Genomic DNA, 26,036 nt, shown 5'->3' on the forward strand with positions numbered 1-26,036 from the left:
TATTTTGCTGTGTGAGGGGCTCATCAGGCTAGGGCATCCACCATACTGTGTATTATCCGTGAATCTGATGAAGCAGCAATGTGAAATCCCCTCTCTTCTCCATTTTTATTTTGATTAGGAATGAAAGAATGAAATAATGAATGAATGAATTAATAATTGTTTCAAATTTGATTTCCACCACATACAGCTACTTTTCCTACCTGTAAAAAGTAATAATAAAGTAAAGTACATAATACTTTCTAATTAAAGCAGAAGCTTCCCCGGGCAGAAGATGTAAAATAACCCTGATCTTTTACTGTCTGGTACAGTCAAGATGTCGTTTCTCTCTGTCTCCGTTCAGCTGGTGAGGTGTGATTAGAGTTGCTATAATTAGCAAGCCTAGTGTGTGGGTGGTGAATGAAGAGAAGAGATGACATTAAGGAGAGAGAGGAATGTGCTGGATATACGTATGCATGCAGCGCAATCGTAAAACGGAACAAATACCAAACGAAAAGATTTGTCACTTCCACCACATCTCTTGAGTGCATTTCGATAGAGCACTTTAATAACTAAATCAAATTGTTGATATACGGGGAAGGATCCTCCTTTTATCTAATAAAAACGAATAAGGAGAAAGCTAATGTTTGGCTTCGGGTCAATTTGAACGTGAACAAAGATTTTATTTCCGTTTTCCTGCCATGTGTAAGTTCATTTGGTTGCTAAGGTTTCTGCACGCCACATGAAAACTTGTTAAGGAGGCCATCTGGAACACCTTGGCTTTCACGTTTGACGTAAAGAAATTGGATAGCCTCATGAGATTTGGAAATGGCATTAGTCATAACCTCTGCTTGTAGAAATGCTGATCTAATAAGCCTACTCAAGACAGTGGAAAAAGAGAAATTACTGTACCGTTTGACTCAATTTAAAACAGCATCATCTCATCGTCATATTTGCAATTGTGCTTACTAAGTTGCATTTTAAGTTTGAACTCATTGTTTCTAATTCATGCACTATTGCTCAGCAAATTATACAATATGCATTACAGTGGCCGCCAATATGGATTGTTTTTCTTTTTTTAAACATAGTGGGCTGCCCCCCGCCCCCCCATGTATTTTCACTCCAATGCACCATCACTGGGAACATGCAGCAATCAATCTTGTCTACTAGTCTGTGCTTTGTGCAGGCCACTGGCCTCACAGGTCCATTACTGTTGGCGCTGCAGAGACAAAGAAACGCTCATCTGGTTGTAAAAGGTTAAACATTTCTTTATGAGTCCCCAAGGTCAGTCCCCAATTAATTATCAATGGAGAAGCGCCAGGTTGCTGATGATGACAGTGCAGATTAGAGTCCTGGTGCTCTGGGTCTCTTGTCCATGAATGTGTGTCTAATGTTGACTATTAAGGTCTGATGTTTCTCAATATCGTATAAGCAATTAGCAAACATGAAGTTGAGCAATCATATTCGTTAATTAAAGGGCCATACTGGTTGTGTGCCATATTTGGTCCCCAGCTGGCTATGACTCACTGTGTACATGACATTACTGCTGACAACTTTCCAAAGCATATCATGGTTTTATTTTCAAGGAAGCTACTGGCTTCCATTAATTTAAATATGGTATGAAATAGAGACAGGTGATGTTTGTTAACATACTCAGATCGTCCCATAGGCACCCTGTGAGTATTTTTCTTTTGTTGGCGTTTTTTTGTCGTACTACGCAGTAGTATAATTTAGGCTTAGCTGTTGTTAGCACGTCGCGAGGCAATACGTTTTGAGCTTGTAAATCTGCTGTTTTCAATGTGTGACACGTGTCGTACGATCAAGTTTACATTGAGCATAACTTGAACTTGGGCGGGGTCTGCATGGGCGATAGCTTCGACTGGGGAAAAAAACAACATTGTCTTTGATCCGTACAATTGCGATGTGCGTTGCCATCGGCCATATCATCAGCAGAACTATAGTAAGAAAAATGACTTGCAGAGACTTGAAACTTGCTTGAGATAGATAAAATGACACTACGTTATTACATTGTCAGAGTTCTATACATTATTGTAGCATCTTAAAGGGACTAGCCGAATAGGCCCGGGAGAAAACATTGATTTAGGAACAAGACTCAAAAATCTGTGACTTATGAACCACTTGATTGATTGATTGAATACTTTATTAAACAGAAATGTAAACAGCACGAGGTACAGTCAGACATTTGGGCTAAAAGGATAACACAAAAAAGTCCTGGACCTGTTTCCATTGTGGTCCTACGTATTCAATTCATCAACATAGCATAAAAATAACACCAAAATACAATATCATCAACAAATATAAAACACTATAAAAAGGGAAAAGATTTCAGCAGTGAATGCCATCTCATTTCCTATGGGAAAAGTGAGTTTACCGCCACTTGTGGTCTCCTGAAAAATGGATTGTAACCCTGACCCTAACCCTGTTTTGAAGGTAGCCAGTGATACACATTTTTTAAGAGGATGGTTTCAGGGCATTCCACATTTTGGTGGCAGAGTGTTAGAACGAGAATTTTCCCAAGTTTGTTCTATAGGTGGGTGGCACCAGATCGTTGTAGCTCCCTCTAGTATTGTGTCTGTGGGTGTCACTCACTTTGTTGAAGTAGTTAGTCAGGTATGTGGGTATTGAGGGCAACGCTCCTTTGACCATCTTAAAAACCAATTCCATTTTTGATTGCTTAACCCTGTCTTCTACCCTGAGCCATCCCAGACTAGCAAAATGTGTTGGAATTAGGTGGGTCATCATGGCCCCCAGGCCGAGAAGTAGTCGAATCAATTTGTTTCGGGAGGTCTGAAGCGTATAGTCTTTAGTGACATTAAGTGATATTTAGTCAGCATTGAGTGAATTATTCTGGTACTTTAAGTTTGGAAGCATTTTAACCCATTAAGACCTGAAGCCGATTCTACAAATGTCTTCTAAATCCTGCAGCTCGATTGCTGTGCTATGAGCTTGTGTATCTGCTATTTTTGAATAGCCAAAGTGTAAAATAATGCGTTTTTTAGCTCAAATCAAAAAGTGACACAGATCTCATGATTTTATGTATGTATATAATCTCTTTCTCTCGCTCTATTCCTACCTTCCTATCTCTCGCACTCACTCACTCACTCACTCACTCACTCACTCACTCACTCACTCACTCACTCTCGTGCTCTCTCTGCGCCTGACAGATAAAGTCAGTCTGATAAAGCTTGTTTACAAGCAGTACTACATGAATATCCAAAAGGGAGACATACTGCCCGATGTGACAAATATTCAGGAATTGAGTTCCTTGGCCTGATGGTAGCATGCACAATAAATATGACGCTGACTGGCTCAGTAGTTCATGAGATTAGCTGTAGACAGACAAAACACACACACGCACACACACACAAGACGGAGGCAGTTACTTTCAATATCTCCACACATGCCTGGCGGGGATAAAGACCCTCCTGTTAAAACGTCTGCTTCCTCCTGGAGGTCCTGGAAGAGAACACAGGCCCACGAACATCCAAATCCTCCCGTGTTGTTTTTTTGGATCATTGCAACATTGATCTGTGGCAGGGAAAAAATGGATGAGTAAGATAGGGGGGAGGAGAAAGAGGAGAAGGCAGTTTATTTTTTTTGGGCACCAGGGCTCCCCGGAGAGGTGCAGTCTGGCGCTTACCTGCCATCTCTTTTGGCACACTCTCTTTGCCCTTCTCATCTCTCTCTCTCTCCCTTCCCCTTCCCTTACCTTCCCCATGTGTGCATCCAAACAAGAAGCGATCAGAGCTGACAAAGCTAGATGCACATTTCGTGACCCAGCCAGCCTCCTGGCAAACCACTAGCGGTGGAACAACAACAGCAACAACAACAACAACAACAACTGCGTCTCACAAACAACCTTTTAACCTTTTAAGACCTGAGGTCGAGTTACTATTTAAGTGGTTCTTAAGTGGTTGTCAAGGACCCCCAAAATTATATATATTTGGCCACGGACCCCCATCTGAAAATTGTTCCAGGGACCCCCAGAAGCAAAGATTTGAGTTAAAAATGTTTGCTTTGAAATGGTACAATAAGATACCAGGGTTGTGGCTCTTTCGGAGCGGGAACTTTGGGGGGGTGGGAGGGGTAACATACATTCACTGTTTTTGTATGCCTTTTGTATGCCTTCTGTATGTGGAAATATAAAATAAAATAAAAACCTTGAACAAAAAAAAAAAGTTTGCTTTGAAAGATATATATATATTCAAAGATTTGCAAAAATGTTCCAAGATTCTTCAAAAATAGCAGATCTACAGCGCGGCCCGACGTGACGCGACGCGCTATGAGCTTGTATATCTGCTACTTTTGAATAGCCAACTAATATGCTATATATATATATATATATATATATATATGTTTTTTTTGTTGTTGATATTTTTAGCTTTTTCTGCCTTTATTTGATAGAATACAGTAGACTGACAGGAACATGGGGAGAGAGAGATGGGGAGTGACGCGCAGCAAAGGTCGTCGGGAACGGGATTTAGCAGCCTGCTTTCCCTGTATTAATGGGTGAACATCAGAAAAAGTGTGGCAGATGCCTTCATGGTTAGATGGCCATTGGTGCTACAGCAGCATGCACCTTCAGACGAGTGAGTCCAGAGAGAGGCAGATAGTGGGGCGGCGTGGCACGATATATCAGCCAAATCGTTCCCTTTTGTGATTAAAGCGCCAAATTTGGCAGAAGTGTTGATTGATATATTGGGAACAAAACTGGATATTGGGCCATCACAAATTCTCACGCTGGTGGGCGTGGCAGCCATTTTTCAAAATGGCCACCAGCGGTTGATCAAATCTTTCTAGTTTTTGTCCTACTAGGCCGAAATGTTGCTCAAGTATGTGAGTATGAAGGTGTGTGGGTGTGTTCATGCTAATTGTCTAAAAGGGGGCGTTGCAATGGGAGTGGCTTAGATAACAGCAATATTTTGGGAGAATTGTTCAAATGGTGATACAAGCGGGAAATTTGGTACAAATCATCTTTGGAGATCACGCTTCTATTTAGGAAACCGGGCAACTCATAAATCAAAGATGGCAGCCATTTATTTTCAAGATGGCCACCAAAAGACTGTATTTTAATTTCTGCATATCTTTACCTATTACTTGAGGTCAATTACCAAATCACCTATTAGCACGACAGGAGTTACCATTTACAGTGACGGTGCCAGCGTATGAGTAGCACATAGACTGTAAAAATGTTTGGACAAAGTGACGCCATTGGTTTCTACAGACCGTAAATGAAGCCGATTGTTCAGGAATTTCAAATCCGCTATCTTTCTATATCGCGTCATATCCTGCGCAACCGGAAAGAATGCTATTGGTTGGGTAGCTTGTCAATCAAATCATCCCGCCCCTACTACAGCATACCCTACTTTATCATCAATTTAAAAATAAATGGGACCATAATGTCCCAAAACGCATATCATGGTGATTGAAAGAAGACTTTAAACTAGCGACAAAAACCCACCCACTTGAATGGAGAAAAAATCTTTCTGACATCAGCAGGGGTAAAACAGCGAACCTACTGGCCATTCATATGAACTTTTACTTCCTATTTAGACTCTATTTCAAAGCAGGAAGCTGGGCCCTTGGAGCCTGCAGTACTCAAACATGGCTTGAGTATGGCTTGAGTACTAGGAGCTGGTGTTAGGTGTGAAGATGAAGAAGAAGAACAATGCTGTGTGGAGCTCAGGGAGGAGATAAGAAAGGCCGCCAGAGAGAAAGTAGGGAGGAGTACAAAGAGATGAGGGGTAAGGCAGAGAGAAAGGTGGTGAGGGTTAAGGAAAAGAGTATGAGTAGTTGTATGAAAGGTTGGACACCAAGGAGGGAGAAAAGGACCTGCACATTTTGACTAGACAGAGGCACTGAGATGGGAAGGATGAGCAACAGGTTAAGGTGATAAAGGATGGATGGAAATGTTCTAGCAACCAAAGACAGTGTGTTGAGAAGACGGAAGGAGCACTTTGAGGAAACAGATGGAGGAAAGTGTCAGGAGTTATTGCGAACGCGGAAGGAGGCGCGCCGAAGGCGCGCCTCCGCCCAAGTGGAGCTTACTATGAAAGTCTGCTCGGCTTGTGTGTCTGTCTGTCTGTCTGTCTGTGTGCAGTGCACTGCCTGGGTGCGGCCGACAGAGTGTGCCAGAGTGCAGCAACAGTCAAAACACACACACACACACACACACACACACACACACACACACACACACACATACACACACACACACACACACACACACACACACACACAAAGTCCGTAAATACACAATATTTTCGAGCTGGGTTCGCTTCCAGCATTCGCGCGTCTTACTTGTTTTTAACAGAAGTATACCAGTGAGAGGGAAGATGTATAAGACAGGAGGGGTACCAGCCATGATGCTGTACGGCTTGGAAACGGTGGCACTGACGAAAAGACAGGAGGTGGAGGTGGCAGAATTGAGGATGCTACGATTCTCATTAGGAGTGACTTACAAATAAATGGTAACTCCTGTTTGAAAATGTTCAAAAACATACTATGGGAGTGCTATTAGGTGATCTGGTGATTGACTTCAAATGATTATAGGCAAAGATATGCAAAAATGCAAAAAAAAAAAATTGGCGGCCATCTTGAAAAAAGGTTGCCATCTTTGATTTAAGAGTGGCCTGGTTTCCTAAATCGAAGCGTGATCTCCAAAGATGATTTGTACCAAATTTCCCGCTTGTATCACCATTTGAACAATTCTCCCAAAATATTGCTGTTATCTAAGCCACTCCCATTGCAACGCCCCCTTTTAGACAATTAGCATGAACACACCCACACACCTTCATACTCACATACTTGAGCAACATTTCGGCCTAGTAGGACAAAAATTAGGAAGATTTGATCAACCGCTGGTGGCCATTTTGAAAAATGGCTGCCACGCCCACCAGGGTGAGAATTTGCGATGGCCCAATATCCAGTTTTGTTCCCAATGTATCAATCAACACCTCTACCAAATTTGGCGGTTTAATCACAAAAGGGAACGATTGTCGTGCTACGCCGCCCCACTAAGAGGAGTGGCTGTATAGTAGACGTATGGAAGAAGGATAAGGCAAGGTCGCAATACATGCACTTCTTTGGTCCTTGCACTTGACATTCATTTGTTTTTTGTATTTCATACTTACCTTATTTTCTGTTTTGAATATGAGAAGAATGTTTCTTTGTGAAGCACAAAAAATATTTAGGCCACGTATTTAAAGACCTCGATGTAAGTTGTGTGAAGTCCACAAGATGGTCACATATTTCGGCAGGTCACCAATTTTACAGTAACACTGCCATGCTAGAGGACAGATGACGGAGGAAGCGAGGAGGCAGAAATTTGAGTATTGGAGTATTGTGTGGGAGACCGGAGGCAGGGAAGTAGATGAGAGAGAGCGAGAGAGAGGGAGAGAGAAGGGGCTGGGTAGAAAGGTAAAGCAAGGTCACTTTGATGCTCTAATGGTTTGCTGTGTATGTGTCTGCTCAGGACAAACAGGGTAGGGTACTGAGTATATTCAGTATTTATACTGAACATCCACACAATACAACACACACCACTCTACACGGCAACATCTCTCTCTCTCTCTCTCTCTCTCTACCCGCCCCTCCTTTTCCCTCCCTCCCTTTCTCTATCTCTGCCCCTTCTTTTCCCTCCCTCCTTCTCTCTCCCTTTCCCTACCTCCCTACCTACCCCATCTCTCTCTCTCTCTATATATATATACGGTACATATTCCTACCGTCTTATCACTCACTCACTCACTCTCTATTCCTACTGTACCTTCCTATCTCTCTCTCTCTCGCTCTCTCTTACTTGTGTCTAATGTGTGTATGTACGTACATGTGTGGCTGTGCATGAGAGAGAGAGAGTGTTTAAGGTGCACGTGTACAATATGTACAGTACGTTTCTGCATGTGAGACAGAAATGCAGAGAGGGAAACAGTGTTTAAGGTATGCATGTATGTACGTCTCTGCTTGTGGGAAAGAAATACATGAGCATGAGCTGGAATCTCATGATTTTACTACGTATAATCTCTTTCTCTCGCTCTATTCCTACCTTCCTATCTCTCTCGCTCTCTCACTCACTCACTCACTCACTCACTCACTCACTCTCGTGCTCTATCTGCGCCTGACAGATAAAGTCAGTCTGACAAAGCTTGTTCACAAGCAGTACTACATGAATATCCAAAAGGAAGACATACTGTATCGGTATGATAGTGACATTTTTAACATCCCTTCCCTTCTGTGATGTTGCAGATAGTCCACCATTGGCTGGGTTGGCAATGCTTGTAGAAATGCCCTTCAAGCTAGTTCATTTATTAAACAGGGACCTAAAGTATGTGTCTGCGCGCACGTGAGTGCATCCGTGCGTGTGTTATGTGTGTGAATGTGTGTGCACGGCTGCGCACGTGCGTGCCAGGGGTAATTGCAAATGGTGGCTCCCTTCTGCTCGATAGAAAGAGAGGGATGAAGAGAGAGGAGTGTGTGTGCATGAGGGAGAGAGAGAGAGAGAGAGAAGAGGGGATTCTTGTGTTCTTGCTTGTGTTCTAAATGTATGGCTGTGTCCGACAGGGATGGAGGGAGCAAGAGTGACAGAAGGGTGAGAGAGAGAGAGAGAGAGAGAGAGAGAGAGAGAGAGAGAGAAAGACAGGTCGTGAGTGAAAAGGAGAGAAGGATACAGACGGACGGACGACGGGAGGGAGTGAGGGAGAAGGGTGCATGAACTTGAAAACGACGGAAATAGGGGAGAGAGAGAGATGGATAGAGGAGCGTGAGCGGGTGAAAAAGAGATGTGCGGCGGGGGTCAAAATGGACAGAATTATCGAGAGAAAGAGAGAGATGGAGGGAGGGAAGGATGGAGAGATGGAGGGAGATAGCGATGTGCTGACAGTACAGGGGGACTTGGCCGGGAGGAAGAGAGGACGCGTCCTCGAGCGGTGTCATCCCATCTTGTCCTCTCTCTTTCTCTCTCTGCATTCAGCATGCATGAATATGAACAGCCTCACCTTTCTTTCCCGTCCTGCATTACACACACATATACACACATTGTCAATGCATCCGACTATTATGTTTCTCAGACACACGCACACGCACACGCACACAGTACATGGACACATACACCCATTAGTCAAAAGAATGTTCGGCATATGCCCTGTCTTTCTCTGAATCTGTCTCTCTCTCTCTCTCTCTCTCTCTCTCTCTCTCTCTCTCTCTGTCTCATGTACACCCATACTTACTGGATACACGTACAGTACGTGCAATCATGAGATTCCAGCCCATGCTCATGTATTTCTTCCCACAAGCAGAGCCGTACACACACGCATACCTTAAACACTCTTTCCCTCTCTGCATTTCTGTCTCACATGGAGAAACGTACATACTGTACACGTGCACCTTAAACACACACACTCTCTCTCTCTCTCTCTCTCTCGCATGCACAGCCACACATGTACGTACATACACACATTAGACACAAGACATATACAAGGTTCTGTCAGTGTCTCTCTTTCTTACCCTTTCCCTGACACACACCTGCATAGACACAAGCGCGCGCACACACACACACACACACACACACACACACACACACACACACACACACACACACACACACACACACACACACACACACACACACACACACACACACACACACACACACACACACACACACACCGTCACTGCAGCAGCAGTAGTGATCCTGTATGCAACTGATGGCTCTGGGTTGAATGGTCTGGAAGCATCGTTCTCATCTAAATTATTCACACACAGACACTGCTTGCAAGCGTCACGACGCCGTCTATGTGTGTGTGTGTGTGTGTGTGTGTATGTGTGTGTGTGTGTGAGTGAGTGCATATTTGGCAGAGACACAGTGAAGAATGTGCTTAACACATGTCTGACGTTTCTGCGTGCACGTTTGTTCTTGAAGACTGTGTATTATTAGAACGTGCTTATGTCATTGTCTGATGTATACGTGAATGTTTGTTGAAGACGGGATTGTTTGAAGAATATGCTTGTGTGTGTATGTGTGCACGTGTGTATTGTTCTGTGATGTCTTCATTATGAACGCAAGGCTCTCTCAAATGATGCACTTAGGGGGAGAGGGAGAGACAGAAGGTGATGAGAGAGAGAGAGAGACTGCGTGTGTGTGTGTGTGTGTGTGTGTGTGTGTGTGTGTGTGTGTGTGTGTGTGTGTGTGTGTTGTGTGCTGCACTTATCCTATGATGGCGTCGTGATGAGTGGTAGGATGGTAATGCATTCCTATGGTCAAGCCCTCTGGATACACACTTAGACAGCATGGAAATACGACACCCTTTACAAAACAGGATGATGTTGATGATGATGATGATAGAGAACAACAATCACCTTCACAGGGGGTCCTGGCATATGAAAGCTTTGCCTTACGTTGACACCATCAACAGGAAGTCACATGTCACCTAATAGAGCAACAATCATCCTGTCATAATGCTCAAACATCACCTTCCAACAGTGTTGCCAGGTCTGCTTATTTTAAGCGACTTTGGGCTTGTTTTTCTGTAAAGTTTCTTCTAAATATTGGTGGTTGCGTTTTGCATTTTTTTGGGGCTTGTTTCTAAAGTGCAGTTGCTTATTTTGTTGGTTGCTTTGTTTGTTGGTTATTGTTTAAACCAGTGGTTCTCAAACAGTTTCATGAATTAAGGAGCCCCAAATGAATGTATATTTGTCCACGGACCCAATCTGAAATTTTAATTTGTATATCTATCGAATAGTGATTTTTAGCATTCGACTTATTCGACCTATAAGTATTCGAATATTCGATTAATCGATTTGATTATTAAAAAAATAAGGAATAAAAAATAAAAATGCCATTGACGACTCGACTCAAGGAATGCAAGTCGACGTCAGGCTCCTCGCCAGACGCGTCGACTTTTAGGCACAACCTCACATACAGTATGACATGATTTGACAACATTCAACCATGAATGGATTAGGAAAACTACCAACACCAGAGCTCAGAGCTGCGTGTCTGCTGTAGAAAAGCCACTTGAATAATCGACTTTGTATGGACAGTGGTCGAATAGTGGTTTGATAGTCGAATATTTGAATATTCGATTATTCCGTTAATGCCCTACCAGGGACCCCCGTACCAGATCACTTCTTTTGGGCTTGTTTTCATAGACCTGCTGCTTATTTCTCTCGCAGAATCCTGCAACAGTGCCTTCCAACATGAACTAACCAGTGCTGCATTCTCTCCTGACTCTCATCTTTGAGTCCTAAACTCCTACTCTCCTTTCCTCTGTTTACCGTGATGCTGCTAGCTAGGTCGCTAACAAAAACAAACCAGAAAGAGAGAACACATCACATCATCACTCCAGGTTTTAGCTAGTCTACACTGGCTCCCTGTGTCTTCCAGAATTAGGTTTTAAAGTCCTTCTACTTGTTTACCAAGCTCTCAGCGGGTTAGGGCCGGCCTTTATCACAGACTCCCTGTTGTTTTTATGTTGCCCTTCATGAGCCATTAGATCCTCTACTGGAGGCGTGCTAGATATGTATAACCCCACCCAAAAGAACATTTGAGATGAATGAAGCTTTCTCCAATTATGCTCCCAAATTATGGAACACCTTATACCTAAGGAGATGAAAGTGGAAGCCCTGCCAGTGTTGATATCTCTCTATAACACCATTTCTCACTGCCTACCTCTTTCCTCCTTTTAGCCTCGCTCTCGCTCTCTCTCTCTCTTGCTCTCTCTCTCCTTATCTTGCATCAGCTTATGATGGTCATTCGTTTGAATAGTTTTAATTCAAGTTTACGTACTCATCTAATTTGTTTTGTCTGCTCCCTTTAGTCATTTATTTCTTGTTGGAACTTACTGAGCAGCAGGTTTAATTAAAAAGGTTTTTAAGGGCCAACGTCTGTTTTTAATGGTCATTACCTCCAATGCCATTCACATTATCTCGATCTCTAATTCACTACTTCGTCTCCTCTCTGCTATCATCTCTTCTCCTTTCTCTCTGTCATAGATCACCTCTTTTCCCCTCTCTTTCTCAGCCGTCCTCTCCTCTCCTCTCCTCCGTTCCTCATCTCTTCATCGTACTCTGTCTCTCTCCCCATCCTATTCTGTCCAATAGCAATATTTGGTGTTGACTTCCCTAACTAATCAACCCAGTGTCTTGACCTGTACTTTGTTCCCTGTTCTCCCTCTGTTCTTCTCTTTCATTCAACTCCCCCCTTTCATCTCTTCTGTTTGCTCTTCATCTTCCACTCTTTCCTCCCTCTCTCCTCTCCTTGTTTTACTCCATCTCCTCCCCCTCTCCCATTTCCCCCTGTCTTTCTCCTCCACCCTTTCCTCCTTTTACTCTCTCCCCTCCGCGTTGTCAACCCTTCTTTCTCTGTCTCCTACCCCCCTCCTCTCGCACCTTTCGCTCTCTCTCCTTACTCATACTTTCTCCTCTTCCTCTCGTCTCCCATCTTTGCCTTTCCTCCCTCCTATTGTATCCTGTTACTCTATACCCCCTTCCCAAATCCCCACCAATAGCAGCGTCCGGTGCAGCAGTCCCTGGCCTCCTCTCTGTGTCGGGAGTCCCACTGGAAGTGCCTGCTGCTGACGCTGCTGATGTACGGCTGCTTCGCCACGCTGGCCTGGTGCGCGCTCTGCCGCGTGCCCGTCCTCGGCGCCGCCTCCTCCGTCGCCCTCGGCACCGGCATCGGCGACGACGACGGCGCCACCTCGGCGGCGTTCTACAGGGACATCCTGCACTTTGAGAGTCCGTGCTCCAGCGGCTACGTCTACATCCCGCTGGCCTTCCTCGCCATGCTGTACGTCGTCTACCTGGTGGAGTGCTGGCACTGCTTTTCCAAGACCGCCACTCTGGCCAACGCCGAGTTCCAGGTGTGAACAATTGACCCATGGTCCATTTTTACACTCGGCTAAATGAACAGTTTGCTGCATGCGTGATAAGAGATTTGTTTTATTTCATTCACTCATACAGGTAGAAGCAGTGAAATAATTGGTGTGGCATGTTCCGCAAGACTACAAGTAACAATACAATATAACAACAAGATGATGAATAACAATGATAACACTGGATGTAATGCAAAATAATGATTATTTTTGAAAAAAAAATAAGTTGGCAATAGTACAGGTACAAAAAAAAAACTCTTCAGAAGATAGATAGATCTCCACCAGGCTGGGTTGCCTAGCCAGGGATGTGTTAGTTGTGGGTCACAGCTGTCAGGATAAGAGGAAGCTGTGGGAAGGAATAGCATCTCTACGAGATACGATGCATTTGTGGCGCCCCCTATGGGCAGAAGTGAACGTGCTTTTGGAGGTGCACTCGATAGAGGCCCCTCAACACGTTTTGGGGTTGATTGGATGTTGTGTTCATGATATACAGCGTTTTTTGTAAGAAATAGGGCCCTAATTCTGTAAGTCGGTTGGCTGTGACATCACTGGATCTCAACCTGGGGGCCGCGACCCCCCCAAAGGGTCGCCAAATAATTTGGAGGGGTCGCCAGATGCTTTTGCATTAAGGAAAGTACTTAAGTTGCAGGATAGAAGTACATGGGTGTGTGTGTTTATACTGTATATGTGTGTAAACAGAGATTTCAGCTTGAAATGAGATGACTGCACTGCAGATTCCCTTGGAGGTGGGGGTATGGGATAATCATTTTTTCATTTAATGTGCTGTGCATTTGTATGCACTAAAACCAAATGCCAAATAAACTACTTACACACACATTATATGACCTCTAACGTAATTCAGGCCTTTGTCTGACCAGCCAGTTGCAAGAGAGGAATTCTAAGGTTTGTACTTGCCCCCAAAATAGCCGATCTACAAGCTCACAATGTTGCTCCCGCATTGTGAGCTTGTCGATCTGCTATTTTTGGATGCTGGTGTTCAAGTGATTAACTGCTAAGATTAGAATGTATAATTTAGAAATGGTACAGATAGTTTCTGTGACTCACTCAGGGTCCCAAATTACACACCGGCCAGGAATGCATTTGCAGTTATGAAAGTGTTACAGGAACCCAGTCTAGCCAAATGCGAGCAAATGTAGTCTTTGGGTGAATTATGGAAACCATCCGGCACTTTAGGAAGAATACATTTCGTTAATGCTCTGGGGAGAGATTGCCATCCTCCATAGTACTTCAGGGACGTGCAGAGGAATTTAAAAAGGGCATTTCTACCAAGATTATCTCATTTTAAATTAACATTAGGTATCTAGGATTATACTGAAAAAATAACTCCACAAACATGAACAATATTCATACAAAAGTTACTGTCACTGATTATCTATAGCAATTCAGCATGTATTACTCTACAGTAGGTCACAACAGCCCTGATCATGAGGAACAAAACGATCTTTGCAAGAAGAGCCACAACAACCACCCAGCCTGCCCTAACAATCCAGTAGCCTTGAATTACTGGTTATCAAAGCTAAATTAGCAGTTGCAGTTATTAAGTATTTTAGGGAGAGAGAGAGAGAGAGAGAGAGAGAGGGAGAGAGAGAGCGAGAGGAAATGAACAGTATAAGTATAATATGAATTATTTTTCTCCCCACATTCCTATCTGTCTCAATTTAAGACGTCTGAGCGTCTTTGCGCGGTATCGCGTACCGAAAATAGCCGACCTACAAGCTCACAAGCTGTGCACTTGTAGATCGGCTATAATTCTGTGTGCGATACCGCTCTCAATTAAGTATAATGCGCCGTACGACATAGATTTCTACAGAGGGCAATTCTTTCAACATAAAATGCTGCATTCAAGTTCGAGGAGTAAGAAAGGGGCAATTTTCTTAGTCTTGAATGCTGCCTTCGAGTAGTACAGCATGGAGAGGGGGCATTTGTGTTTAAGGGCAGGGGCTCGAGCCCCCTTTCATGTCTATTGTATGTGTGCACATGCCTGTAGTACTTGTAAAGAGAAGACACCTGGTTATAGCTGCGTGGAGAAAGGTTTTATTCTGCAAAAAGACAATGTTTTGAAATGAAAATACCATGACTGTCACAGCTATCATGGCTTTTCAACTTCCTGTAGTGCGCAAGGATCCATATTTCCCCCGTATTACATGTAGGTAGAAATCATAACACAGTGTGCACCTTCGCAACACAGCGCCTGCCTCCAGGCGTCAGAGAAAGATATATATATATATATATATATATATAGTTATATATATATATATATATATATATATATATAGTTATATATATAGTTATATAGTTATATAGTTATATTGTTTTACAGTTTAATTGATAGTATTAATCAGTCAAAATTTAAGGTTAATGGTTAATTAAAGCATCCCAGAAAAGGTTTTTCTGCACACTATTGCTCCTTTCAATGACTTTTATTTTGGCTCCACATAATGGAAAATACTGACACCGGTGTTCTGCAGCTCAACACACCAGTATTTCACGGTATAGCTCTCTCTCACTGTGCATGATGTCTGTACTCATTACTAAGTGTGCGATATACAGTACATACTGACTGACTGACTAAATGTTTGACACAGGAAGTGTTGGAGCGTGTGCAGAGGCTCCAGCAGGCAACGCCCTGTATCTGGTGGAAGGCCATCAGCTATCACTATGTGAGGAGGACCAGACAGGTGACCAGATACCGCAATGGAGATGCATACACCACCACACAGGTAAGGAGTTACGGTACCTATGTCTTTAGAACATTGGTTCTCAAAGTGGGGTCCGGGGACCCCCAGGGGTACTTGAGGGGGTTCCAGGGGGTCCCCAGCTAAATGATGGATAGGAACCAAATGGACCCTTATGGGTCTGTAACTCAGAGAGTGTACAAATGGAACCAAATGGACCCTAACGGGTCCATTTGGTTCCATTTGTACACTCTCAGAGTTAAATTAACATTGATTTTACAATATGAATTGGGGTCCCAGAGATAGAAATGCCATTAAATGGGGGTCCGTAGCCCTAATGCATGTCAAACTGGGGGTCCTTAAAATTAAAATGGTTGAGAATCACTGCTAGAGCCGTAAAAATCTTCTCTTATGGGGAGTCCCTGGCTTATCTTTTCAAATGGGGGTCTGCGGGCTAATAAGTGTCCATTTGGGGGTCCTTGACATGAAAAAGTTTGAGAACCACTGCTTTAGAACACGTGCCGTTGCGTTCTCACTTTTTATTTTGCGATTACACGGAGATGCAACAGTGATTGAAAGCGCTGTAGTGTGCATGCCGGGTGGCGGTGAGACGCGCTAGGTTGACCAGTCACGCATGTGTAGAACCACTTCTGTTCTACTTCCTATCACAGCTGTTTGCTTACACCAATGCAGTGTGGTTCTATGGCTCTGCACCAATGTAATAGCATACGTGGCATGAGCCGACGTGAGCCATTTTGCTGATTCCCCGAGGCGGAGAGTTTTCAAAGATTTCCACTCTGGAAGGGGGTTTCACTTTGTTGCGTTGTTGTTGTTTTGACCCCCGATAATGCTGTTGCCGTCTAAACGGAAGGCACATCTGATATTTTTAATTTGCCGTTTTCTCTAGAGACCGTTTAAACGGGGCCTTAGTCTACCCTAGTGGATGTGGAGAAACTTATATTGCCTTTGGTGTCAGCGCCCCTCAGCTCTGGAACGACCAGGCTTCCTAAATCAGTGTCTTCGTGAAATCCATTTGCGTGTATGGAGGGACCGTAGATTTGAGATTATTAATTCACAAAATGTGAAGGATATTCATGCATACAATTTTTTTTATTTGCAACACGTGAAAAGTATTCTGGGATTTACTTCTATGATCTTACTGGTGGTGTGCACAACAAATTTGGCGCTGATTGATCCAGTAGTTTGAAGGTTTAGTCTCACACACGCATGCACGCAGGCAGGCGCGCGCGCGCACACACACACACACACACACACACACACACACACACACACACACACACACACACACACACACACACACACACACACACACACACACACACACACACACACACACACACACACACACACACACACACACACACACACACACACAGACCCTCTTCTAGCCACCTCGGCCTCCTAGAAGGTACACACATATTCACAAAATGTGAAATATATACAGGGATTGATTTTCTTGGCCTACTGGTAGAATGCACAAGAAATGTGATGCTGATCATTGATTAGTCAGGGACACAGACGGACAATATTCTGATCTGACCCCATAGCCTGGAGGGTCTAAGGTTATGCAGTCCCTTCATCAGGATGGGGGACAATTCTTTCAGGGCACACCTTACTGCACCTATCAACACTCTCGATGGTGGTTAGAATAATGAGTGGGCACTGCGTCAATCTGAAAGATGAGTGTGGTGTCTTGTGGTCTTAGAGAGCAAAACACATCAGCCAGCACTAGCAACGTTAGAATATTGCTAGCACCTCCAGTAAAGAGTGCCAGAGAGCAGTAACTGCATTTGTGGTGAAAGCACAACAACACACAGTACGTTAGTTAGACTCTCTCAAACCTTTTGATTTGAAAGACCGTGTGTGTGTGTGTGTGTGTGTGTGTGTGTGTGTGTCTCCGACTGATGGACAACAAACTTAGCGTGTATCATGAGGACCTGAGGGAGTGCGGTGCCCGGCATGAAGTTGTCAGATAGGCGGTTGTCCAGAACCACCGGTCTGACTGATATTCCCATAAATACTGATAACATAAAAAGGACATAAAAGTGACATGGCCAGACATACAGAGATGTCCATATGCAGTATGGGCATCAAAGGGACACAGACAGACGAGCACAACAGCTACTCTGACAATGGGTACAACAGGTATTGCATAACCGGTTGGGGCATGCATTAGCAACTTGTATTGTTCCCTAGTGGGCCGGTTCCCAATGGGCTTTAAGTCATAATATTGAAAGTCAATGGGCTCGGATCGTGCTGAAACATTGCCCAAAGTTGAAGCCATACGTAATATACATCATAGATCAGTGGTTCCCAGGCTTTTTAGCTTGAGACCCAAAAGAGAAATTAGATACGCCCCGAGACCCAAAATAGTGAACATAGCAGATCTACAAGCTACACGAGCTTGTAGATCTACTATTTTCACTACTTCTTACAAGTTTATTTATATTTTTTTATGGAATTCCTTTAATTATTTAATTGTATTAGTAGTATTTAGTATTAGTATTTAATATTAAAATTAATTTGTTTTTATTTCTGAAAGATTTTTGTGTTTTTCTTTTGTCTATTGAAATCATTAAAACAATTGTTGGAAACAAAGAAAAGGGGTATTTACTCGTGACCCATGAAAATGTGTCCAAGACCCACAAATGGATCCCGACCCACTGTCGTAGATGACCAACGACAAAGACTGACTGAGATCCACATCCAGGTCCATTATTGGACAGTGTCATTATCTATTAGACCCAGTCTTGTTGTTCATGTCCATTAGATCCGGTCATGTTGTCAATGTCTTTGTAATCTACATTTGAATCCACTGCACAGGTGATTAGTGCCTATGCAGTTCTACCAGAGCCCTGTTAGTCAGCGTTACCTGCTTCCACCTCTCACGACGAGGACGTAGGGTTGGATTTTGAGAGGCACACATTGTTTTTTTGGTGGGCGCCTCATGAGTCACAAAGTAAGAGCGCATATACCAGGCTCTAGTCCTTTCTTCTTCCTGAAGCTGACCTCAGTTTGAATCAGACCCAAAACATGTTACTGTATGTCATCATGGTATGCACTCTTACTTGGTGAGCCACCCCACCCACCTCTTTTTATATTATTCTTTTTATTGTATTAATTTGGCCAGCTGTTTTAAATGTTTACATTTTATTTAGCCAATGACTGTAAACCTTCCCCAGGCCCTCCTGTCATGGGAAGAAATCTTATGAATCATAAGATTGTCCTCTGCTCAGATGCAGGACAAGTTGGAGAATGGACAAACTTTAAGATTATGGAATCATTTACAGCCCTCCCCTCAGACGCAGCACAAGATGGAGGGTGGATTCTTTCTGGATGTTGTAGTCAGAAAGGGTGCGTCCATCTTCCAGTTGCTTGCCAGCGAAGATCAGCCTCTGCTGGTCAGGGGGAATGCCTTCCTTGTCTTGGATCTTGGCTTTGACATTCTCAATGTTGTCACTTGGCTCAACCTCCAGGGTGATGGTCTTGCCAGTGAGGGTCTTGACGAAGATCTGCATTCCTCCCCTCAGACGCAGGACGAGATGGAGGGTGGATTCTTTCTGGATGTTGTAGTCAGAAAGGGTGCGTCCATCTTCCAGTTGCTTGCCAGCGAAGATCAGCCTCTGCTGGTCAGGGGGAATACCTTCCTTGTCTTGGATCTTGGCTTTGACATTCTCAATGTTGTCACTTGGCTCAACCTCCAGGGTGATGGTCTTGCCAGTGAGGGTCTTGACAAAAATCTGCATGTTTGCGTACCTTGAGTTGCTACTGTAAACAGTCAAAATATATATCAGTATTTCTCAAAACTATCTGAATATTCTTCTACTGAGATACTGTTACCTGCAACAAACTCTACAAACTGCAATGCTGAAACACTTTCGCTCACTCTTATACTCTACTGTATATTGGCAGTGATGTCACCTCGTATTGTGATTGGCAGAGAGGCATTGTCAATGTCTCCAAAATTAGAAATGCATAGACAATACCCATTGGTCACACCAGAACCTCAGTTATGCAATACTCATTGTACCCGAGTACTTTGTGCATACCATATAGTTGCACATTATCTAGAGTGGGGACCGTGAATCCCCTTCCATTCATTTCAATGAAGTTGCTCACCTGCACTCCCTCCGGTCCTTGGCAACACACACCGAGTTTGAAGTCGATTGTTCCCACGGTTCTCTTTAACTTTACCTCTCTGTTTCTCTACCTCTCTTTCTTTGTCGTACCCCCCTTCCTTCCTTTTCTGGTCCACAGGTCTACCACGAGCGGGTCAACACCCACGCCTCCAGCTCAGAGTTCGACTACGCCCGTTACGGTGTCAAAGACGTCTCCAAGGAGCTGCTGGACCTGCAGCGGCACCCCGCTGTGCGCCTCCGCTTCACCAAGTGTTTCAGGTTAGAGAAATGACAAGTTCAGTCAGGACACTCACAGTGCAGTTGTCGGCTCTATGCTTCTGTTCTCACCCAATCACATTCTCACTAGGGCTGTCACGATGATTAATATTGACATTTTACTAGTCTGGTCCCAAACCATAGACCCCGCCCACTCTCTGAGTGGACTGCCCCTCTTGGTCTGGTGTTGAAATGTGAGCCTAGTATTTTTTCGATACAAAAAGTACCGTCCAATGAGAGTCGGAGGTGGGGGTGGTTCTAACGACAAGCCAATCAGTGAATATCTGCTAAAACAAGCTGTGCGATGACGTCCGATGTAGGCGGATCCGTGGATGGTAATTGGTTTAGGGAAATTCGAAGCCCCCCCCCTTGTAATTGCCGACACTGCAGCCAATATCAGCCTGAAGCTCCACGCAGCTTCAGGCTGATAATCAGGCTAACATTTTACATGACGATTAATTGTCACACAAATAATTGTAATTAACGATTTAATTGTTTTTTTGTGGTTGAACACTGGAACATATGAATACAAATTCCATCTCTGTTTGGCTTTTTACGGACATGTGACAAATAACCTAAATCTATATTCAATAACTTTAATAGTGGAAATAGCTGATCTACAAGCTCACAACTTATCGCATCGCAACATGTTGTGAGCTTGTAGATCGGCTATTTCCACAATTTTTAAAAATGTTTTCATTTCATTTCAACAACGATTATGTCGATTATGCAAAAACAATTGTGATTATCTCAAATAATTGTGATTAGGCCATCATGTAATAATTGTGACAAGTCTCACTTTACTATTAGAGCACCCTATTTAGAAGTTTGCATTGTTCTTGTTCATGCCTTGCTTGTTGTCTTTGCTGCTGCCTTGTTCGCTGTCTGTGCTGTTGCTTTGCTTGCTATATCTGCTGCTGTTGTTTTTTAGATTGCTTCTCACCCCCCACCACCTCAGACCCCTATGTGGTAGGAGAGGGCTCCATCAGAATACTAATACTATTCATTACAAATATTCTTATTCAATTCATGAGTTGTCCTGACTGAAACGGACGTTAGTCTTGCCAGTGCTTTTACCAAGTACAGACGATAACGATGGCTCACGCATGTATGTGATTTGTTCACTTTGAACAAGGAAGCAGATGACACATGGTGGTAAAGGTTGTCTTTAGGTGGAGAGTCATGTGTTTGCTACGAAAACGTGAATGGTTGGTGGTTACTTGGGTGACATGTACAGAGGGTGAAGTACCCTTTAGAACAGACATCCCCAATTAATTTGCCTTCCAGCAGAAGGTGTGGGGAATAGTGAGAATCTTATGGGGTGCAATGGAAAACTGCACCCACTGGACCTCTATGATGATGATGATGATGATGATTAGGGACCTCATCCTCAGAATGTGGTTAACGATATCAATTTTGTAATGTAGATGACAGTTCAGCCTCTGTGGATGTCCAGTGAGCGAGCGTGCGTGCGTGCGTGCGTGCGTGCGTGCGTGCGTGCGTACAAGCTCATTGTGAGCTTGTAGATTGCCAGCGAAGATGAAAATTGTAAATACTGAAGAAAGTCAAAATACCTCAGAATTTTACTTTAGTACAGTACTTGAGTACATGTACTTAGTTACTTTCCAACACTGACGTGCATGCATTTGTGTAGTTAGTGAGTGCATGGCAAGACAGTATAAGTAAGGAGTATAAAATAGTTAATAATAGCCAGTAATGTTCTCTTCTCTTCAGCTTTTCCAGTGCACGTGCTGAGGCTGCATACCTCACCCAGGTAAGTCATGTCAACATAAAACAAGACATAAGGACAAGTTCCAATTATTATTATTATTATTTTTTGCTGTGGTTGTTGAATTGACAATTTCCAGAGGCAAAGTGGCGTGATTTTCACCGCCTGCATGCTGTTTGTTGTTTGGGGGAAGTCATGTGCCGGTGTGGGAGGAAGAGGTATAGTGTATTGTTTACAAATCAGCTGCGCAATGCAGTTTTTTAACCTGGACCTAAGTGTATTTTTGGGTTAAAACAAAAGGTTGTATACTATACTCTTATAGCAATCCTTGCTTGAGTGTTTGTTCAGTTTCTAGGGGTCTCCCTGTCTCTCCAGGTCTTTAATAAACAGAAAATACATTTTCCGGTGGGTTGCCAATTTCATCCAATCAGGAGAGAGTACCCATTTATGAGCTTCAATTGTATAGTGCTCATTTCTTTATGTCATCACTTCGAACTTCGAATTTCAACAATGACATTGATAAAATTCTGATCAATGATCAGATCAATTCAGATCAATGATCAATGGCCCCTCCCCGACTAAACACAGCTAAGAAAGAGTTCACGTTTAAAAACACACAGGGCATCAATAAGTCCATCGGGGAAAATGCCTGAGGGTTTTTAGTCCCCTTTTAAAAGCATCAACGGACTGTGGTGCTGGTAAGGGAGGGCATTCCACAGTCGAGGAGCAGCTGAGCAGTATCCTGTATGAGTTCTCTCTCCTGATTGAATAACATTGGTGTCCCAACATGAAAATGCATTTTCTGTTTGCTAAAGAGGTGGAGATATGGAGCGACCCCTGTTACTTAACAAACACGAGCAATGATTTCTACTGTATCAGAATATAGAGCTATTTCAAACGAAAAAAGAAAATCACTTACTGCACCTGAACTGAACTTTACACTTTGTTATTTCCTTCCGATATAATTTTTCATCATGTGCTCTTGGCGGTCTGTTTTGAGGCGCTGTATATTTGTTGTTCGATTACTCTGCACCTCCTGCACAAGGACATCAGTTTGCCCTTGGTCTTGGGAGAAATTACGCCTTTCTTCCTTTTCCCTCAATACCAGTACTAGACCATACCCGGTGAAGGGCGCAGACGAAAGTCGTTGCAAACGTGGGGTTAATGCACGTCCTGTCGCGCGGTTTCTCCCCCGCGCGCGTCCCGTCGTGGCACCCCCCCCCCCCCCCCCGGTCGCTCCCGTCGCGGAAAGAGCCATATGAAATCCGTTTTATTTTTTTCCCAAATTCTGTTTTTTCCATTTTAATATTTCTGAATTCTGTATTTTGCTTTTTATGCTAATTTTTACCATAAAAAAAGTGTCTGGTAAGTGGAAATGAATAAATGTTCAAGATGTAACAGTCCATACATGTCTCTGAAAGAAATCTACACAATTCCAAATCTTTAATATTTGCAAATTATATGCAAACATAGAACAGTATATAAGTACATTAAATAGCACCAATATAGGCTTGCTATTTTAATATAGCAAAATATAAATATAAAAACGGATATATAAATACTATGTTGTTATAGTTCTATATATATATATATATATATATATATATATATATATATATATATATATATATATATATATATATATATATAAAAAGTTGCTATATAAAATAGCAAAATAGGCTTGCTATTTTCTGTTGCCCTGCAGCAGGCTTGAGTATATTTTTTGATGGCATTTTACACCACTAACAACATTAATCAGAGTTTATTTTTAATTCACGTGTGTTAAATGTGTTACCCATACAATCAGGTCTGCTCACGTCACGTTTCAACTGCGCGGACGCTAATGGCCCTTGTTGTGTTATACGCAAAAATGTTCCCAAAATAATTCGGTAGGCTTGCTATTTTCTGTTGCCCTGCAGCAGGCTTGAGTATATTTTTTGATGGCATTTTACACTACTAACAACATTAATCAGAGTTTATTTTTAATTCACGTGTGTTAAATGTGTTACCCATACAATCAGGTCTGCTCACGTCACGTTTCAACTGCGCGGACGCTAATGGCCCTTGTTGTGTTATACGCAAAAATGTTCCCAAAATAATTCGGTAGGCTTGCTATTTTCTGTTGCCCTGCAGCAGGCTTGAGTATATTTGTTGATGGCATTTTACACCACTAACAACATTAATCAGAATTTATTTTTAATTCACGTGTGTTAAATGTGTTACCCATACAATCAGGTCTGCTCACGTCACGTTTCAACTGCGCGGACGCTAATGGCCCTTGTTGTGTTATACGCAAAAATGTTCCCAAAATAATTTGGTCTGAGCATGCGAAAAATGGCGTCGCCCATGTATTATTATTTCTATCGTCTTTGTAAGACTATTTCTACGTGGATTTTACTGTTTATAAAGTATGTGACCATGCAAAATGGTGGTGGCCCGTGGATTTGTAAAAATTCGCGATACATTTTTTTTTTTTACCGCGAATATTTTTTATTTTCCAAATTCTGCAATAGTCCGTGTTTTATTCCAATTCCATTTTTATTGGTCATTTCCGCGATTCCGACCGCGATTCCGTTAACACGGATTTCATATGGCTCTCCCCCCGGCCCGCGGTCACCCCTCCCCACGGGCATGTCACTCGGCCGCCTCGGGTCCGTCTGGTGTGTTTACTTTCCACAGGAAGAGTTGTACTGAGAGAGTGGGCGGGGTCGAGATGTTGCCATGTCGGCCGACTGTAAGCGCTGTAGGGCCAATGTTGGTGGTATAGGGTTCGTTTGGTTTGGCCTCGTTTTCATAGACCTCGTTGCTTGTTTCTCTCGCGGAACTTGGCAACACGACACATGCGCAGTTTGATCGGAGACCCAGGACTCCATCCACCCACCCACCGTCAGGTTACTAGAATTATAGTAGGATGCCCTTGCTCTGAGCACAGTGTACTGCTCTTATAACCCATAGACCCCTTAACAGACGACGTCACACTGATAAGAACCAGTATGCGTGCAACCAGTATGCGCTGAATGAAACCCATTCTATCAGGTCTCGCCAGGACGTGCCACACTAGCCAACACACAAGAGGGGGTTGGGGTGTGCTGAAACTAGCGCACCCCGAAACAACAGGTTGGAAATTGATTGCGTGAAACAATCACCTGCGCATCCAGTCTCAATGTTAGTAAACAATTAATTGGTCTATTGAGACCTGAAGCCGATTCTACATGTCTCCTAAATCTCAACAGTATTCTGAAAAAAGTATGTTTCTATATCAGTGGTGCTCAATCTTTTTCATGTCAAGGACCCCCAAAATGATATGTATTTGGCCACAGACCCCCATCAAAACATTTTGTTCCAGGGACCCCGCAGAAGCAAAGATTTGAGTTAAAAATGTTCGCTTTAAAAATATATATATTCAAAGATTTGCACACATTTTCACGATTTTCTTTCAGATTTTTTCAGATCTACAAGCTCGTAGCGCGGCACTCGGTGCCGCGCTATAAGCTTGTATATCTGCTATTTTTGAATAGCCCAAAGTGTAAAATAATGCTTTTTAGCTCAAATCTAAAAATGACACAGTTCCAGGTCTCAATGGGATAAAGCAATAAGAGTTGCCAAGCCCAAAAGAAGCGACTAGGCCACATGTGTACTTTTGACCTATGTATATATATTAGCTATTTGATGGTTTTTAAACACAACGCAAATCTGACGTGTGAGGGGGGGGGTCTGCGCTACGAACAAATACACAATAATTTGGGGGTCCTCAATTATTGCTTAAACAATAATTAAAACATTTGGAAGGAAACCCAATTAAGCAACTACACTTTAGAAACAAGCCCAATATTACTACCAATATTTACAAGCAACTTTACAGAAAAACAAGCCCAAAGTCGCTTATAATAAGCAGACATGGCAACACTGCCCAAGAGGCCTTGGTTTACAGTGATTTTAGAACAGCTAAGGAGCTTGTTAAACACAACATGCAGTGCCAAAACCCCCTTACTTACTTAAACTTACTTACGCCTGTAGCTCAAGGCCACGAACAAGTGCTCTCCAGGCATCCCGGTCCTGGGCCAGTTTCTCCAGCTGTCCCCATGTGTGGCTAGATCTCTTCATCTGCATCCAGGTCACGCTGGCAGGTGTTTCTTGGTTGGCCTTTACCCTTGTGGGTTCCAGAACAGGGCATATCTTGTGATATTAATTTGATGCAGCATTGCAAAAAGTGTGGCCACTCTAAACCCCCCTTACCTATTCTAAAATCAGTGTAAACCACAGCCTTGTGAGGCTTATATTGCTTTTATAAAATCGTTACCAAATAGACCTATAAACTATTTCACTACCGGAA

At 43.1% G+C, this 26,036-nt stretch overlaps 1 protein-coding gene across 1 annotated transcript in view; it reads left to right on the top strand.

The window, feature by feature from the left end:
- The window catches only part of LOC311035302 (transmembrane protein 151A-like), a gene marked incomplete at its 5' end in the record, with an annotated part of 36,928 nt that overhangs the window by 8,652 nt on the left and 2,240 nt on the right, over positions 1 to 26,036 (top strand). The window contains 4 exons of the mRNA XM_084043419.1: positions 12,498 to 12,851; positions 15,470 to 15,604; positions 19,838 to 19,977; positions 21,709 to 21,748. Coding sequence (XP_083899545.1) covers positions 12,498 to 12,851; positions 15,470 to 15,604; positions 19,838 to 19,977; positions 21,709 to 21,748 — 669 coding nt within the window. The remainder of the gene's footprint in view (positions 1 to 12,497; positions 12,852 to 15,469; positions 15,605 to 19,837; positions 19,978 to 21,708; positions 21,749 to 26,036) is intronic.

Source organism: Gymnoscopelus microlampas (genome assembly GCF_963454915.1).
Source record: "Gymnoscopelus microlampas genome assembly, chromosome: 19".
NCBI classification, from domain to species: domain Eukaryota; kingdom Metazoa; phylum Chordata; class Actinopteri; order Myctophiformes; family Myctophidae; genus Gymnoscopelus; species Gymnoscopelus microlampas.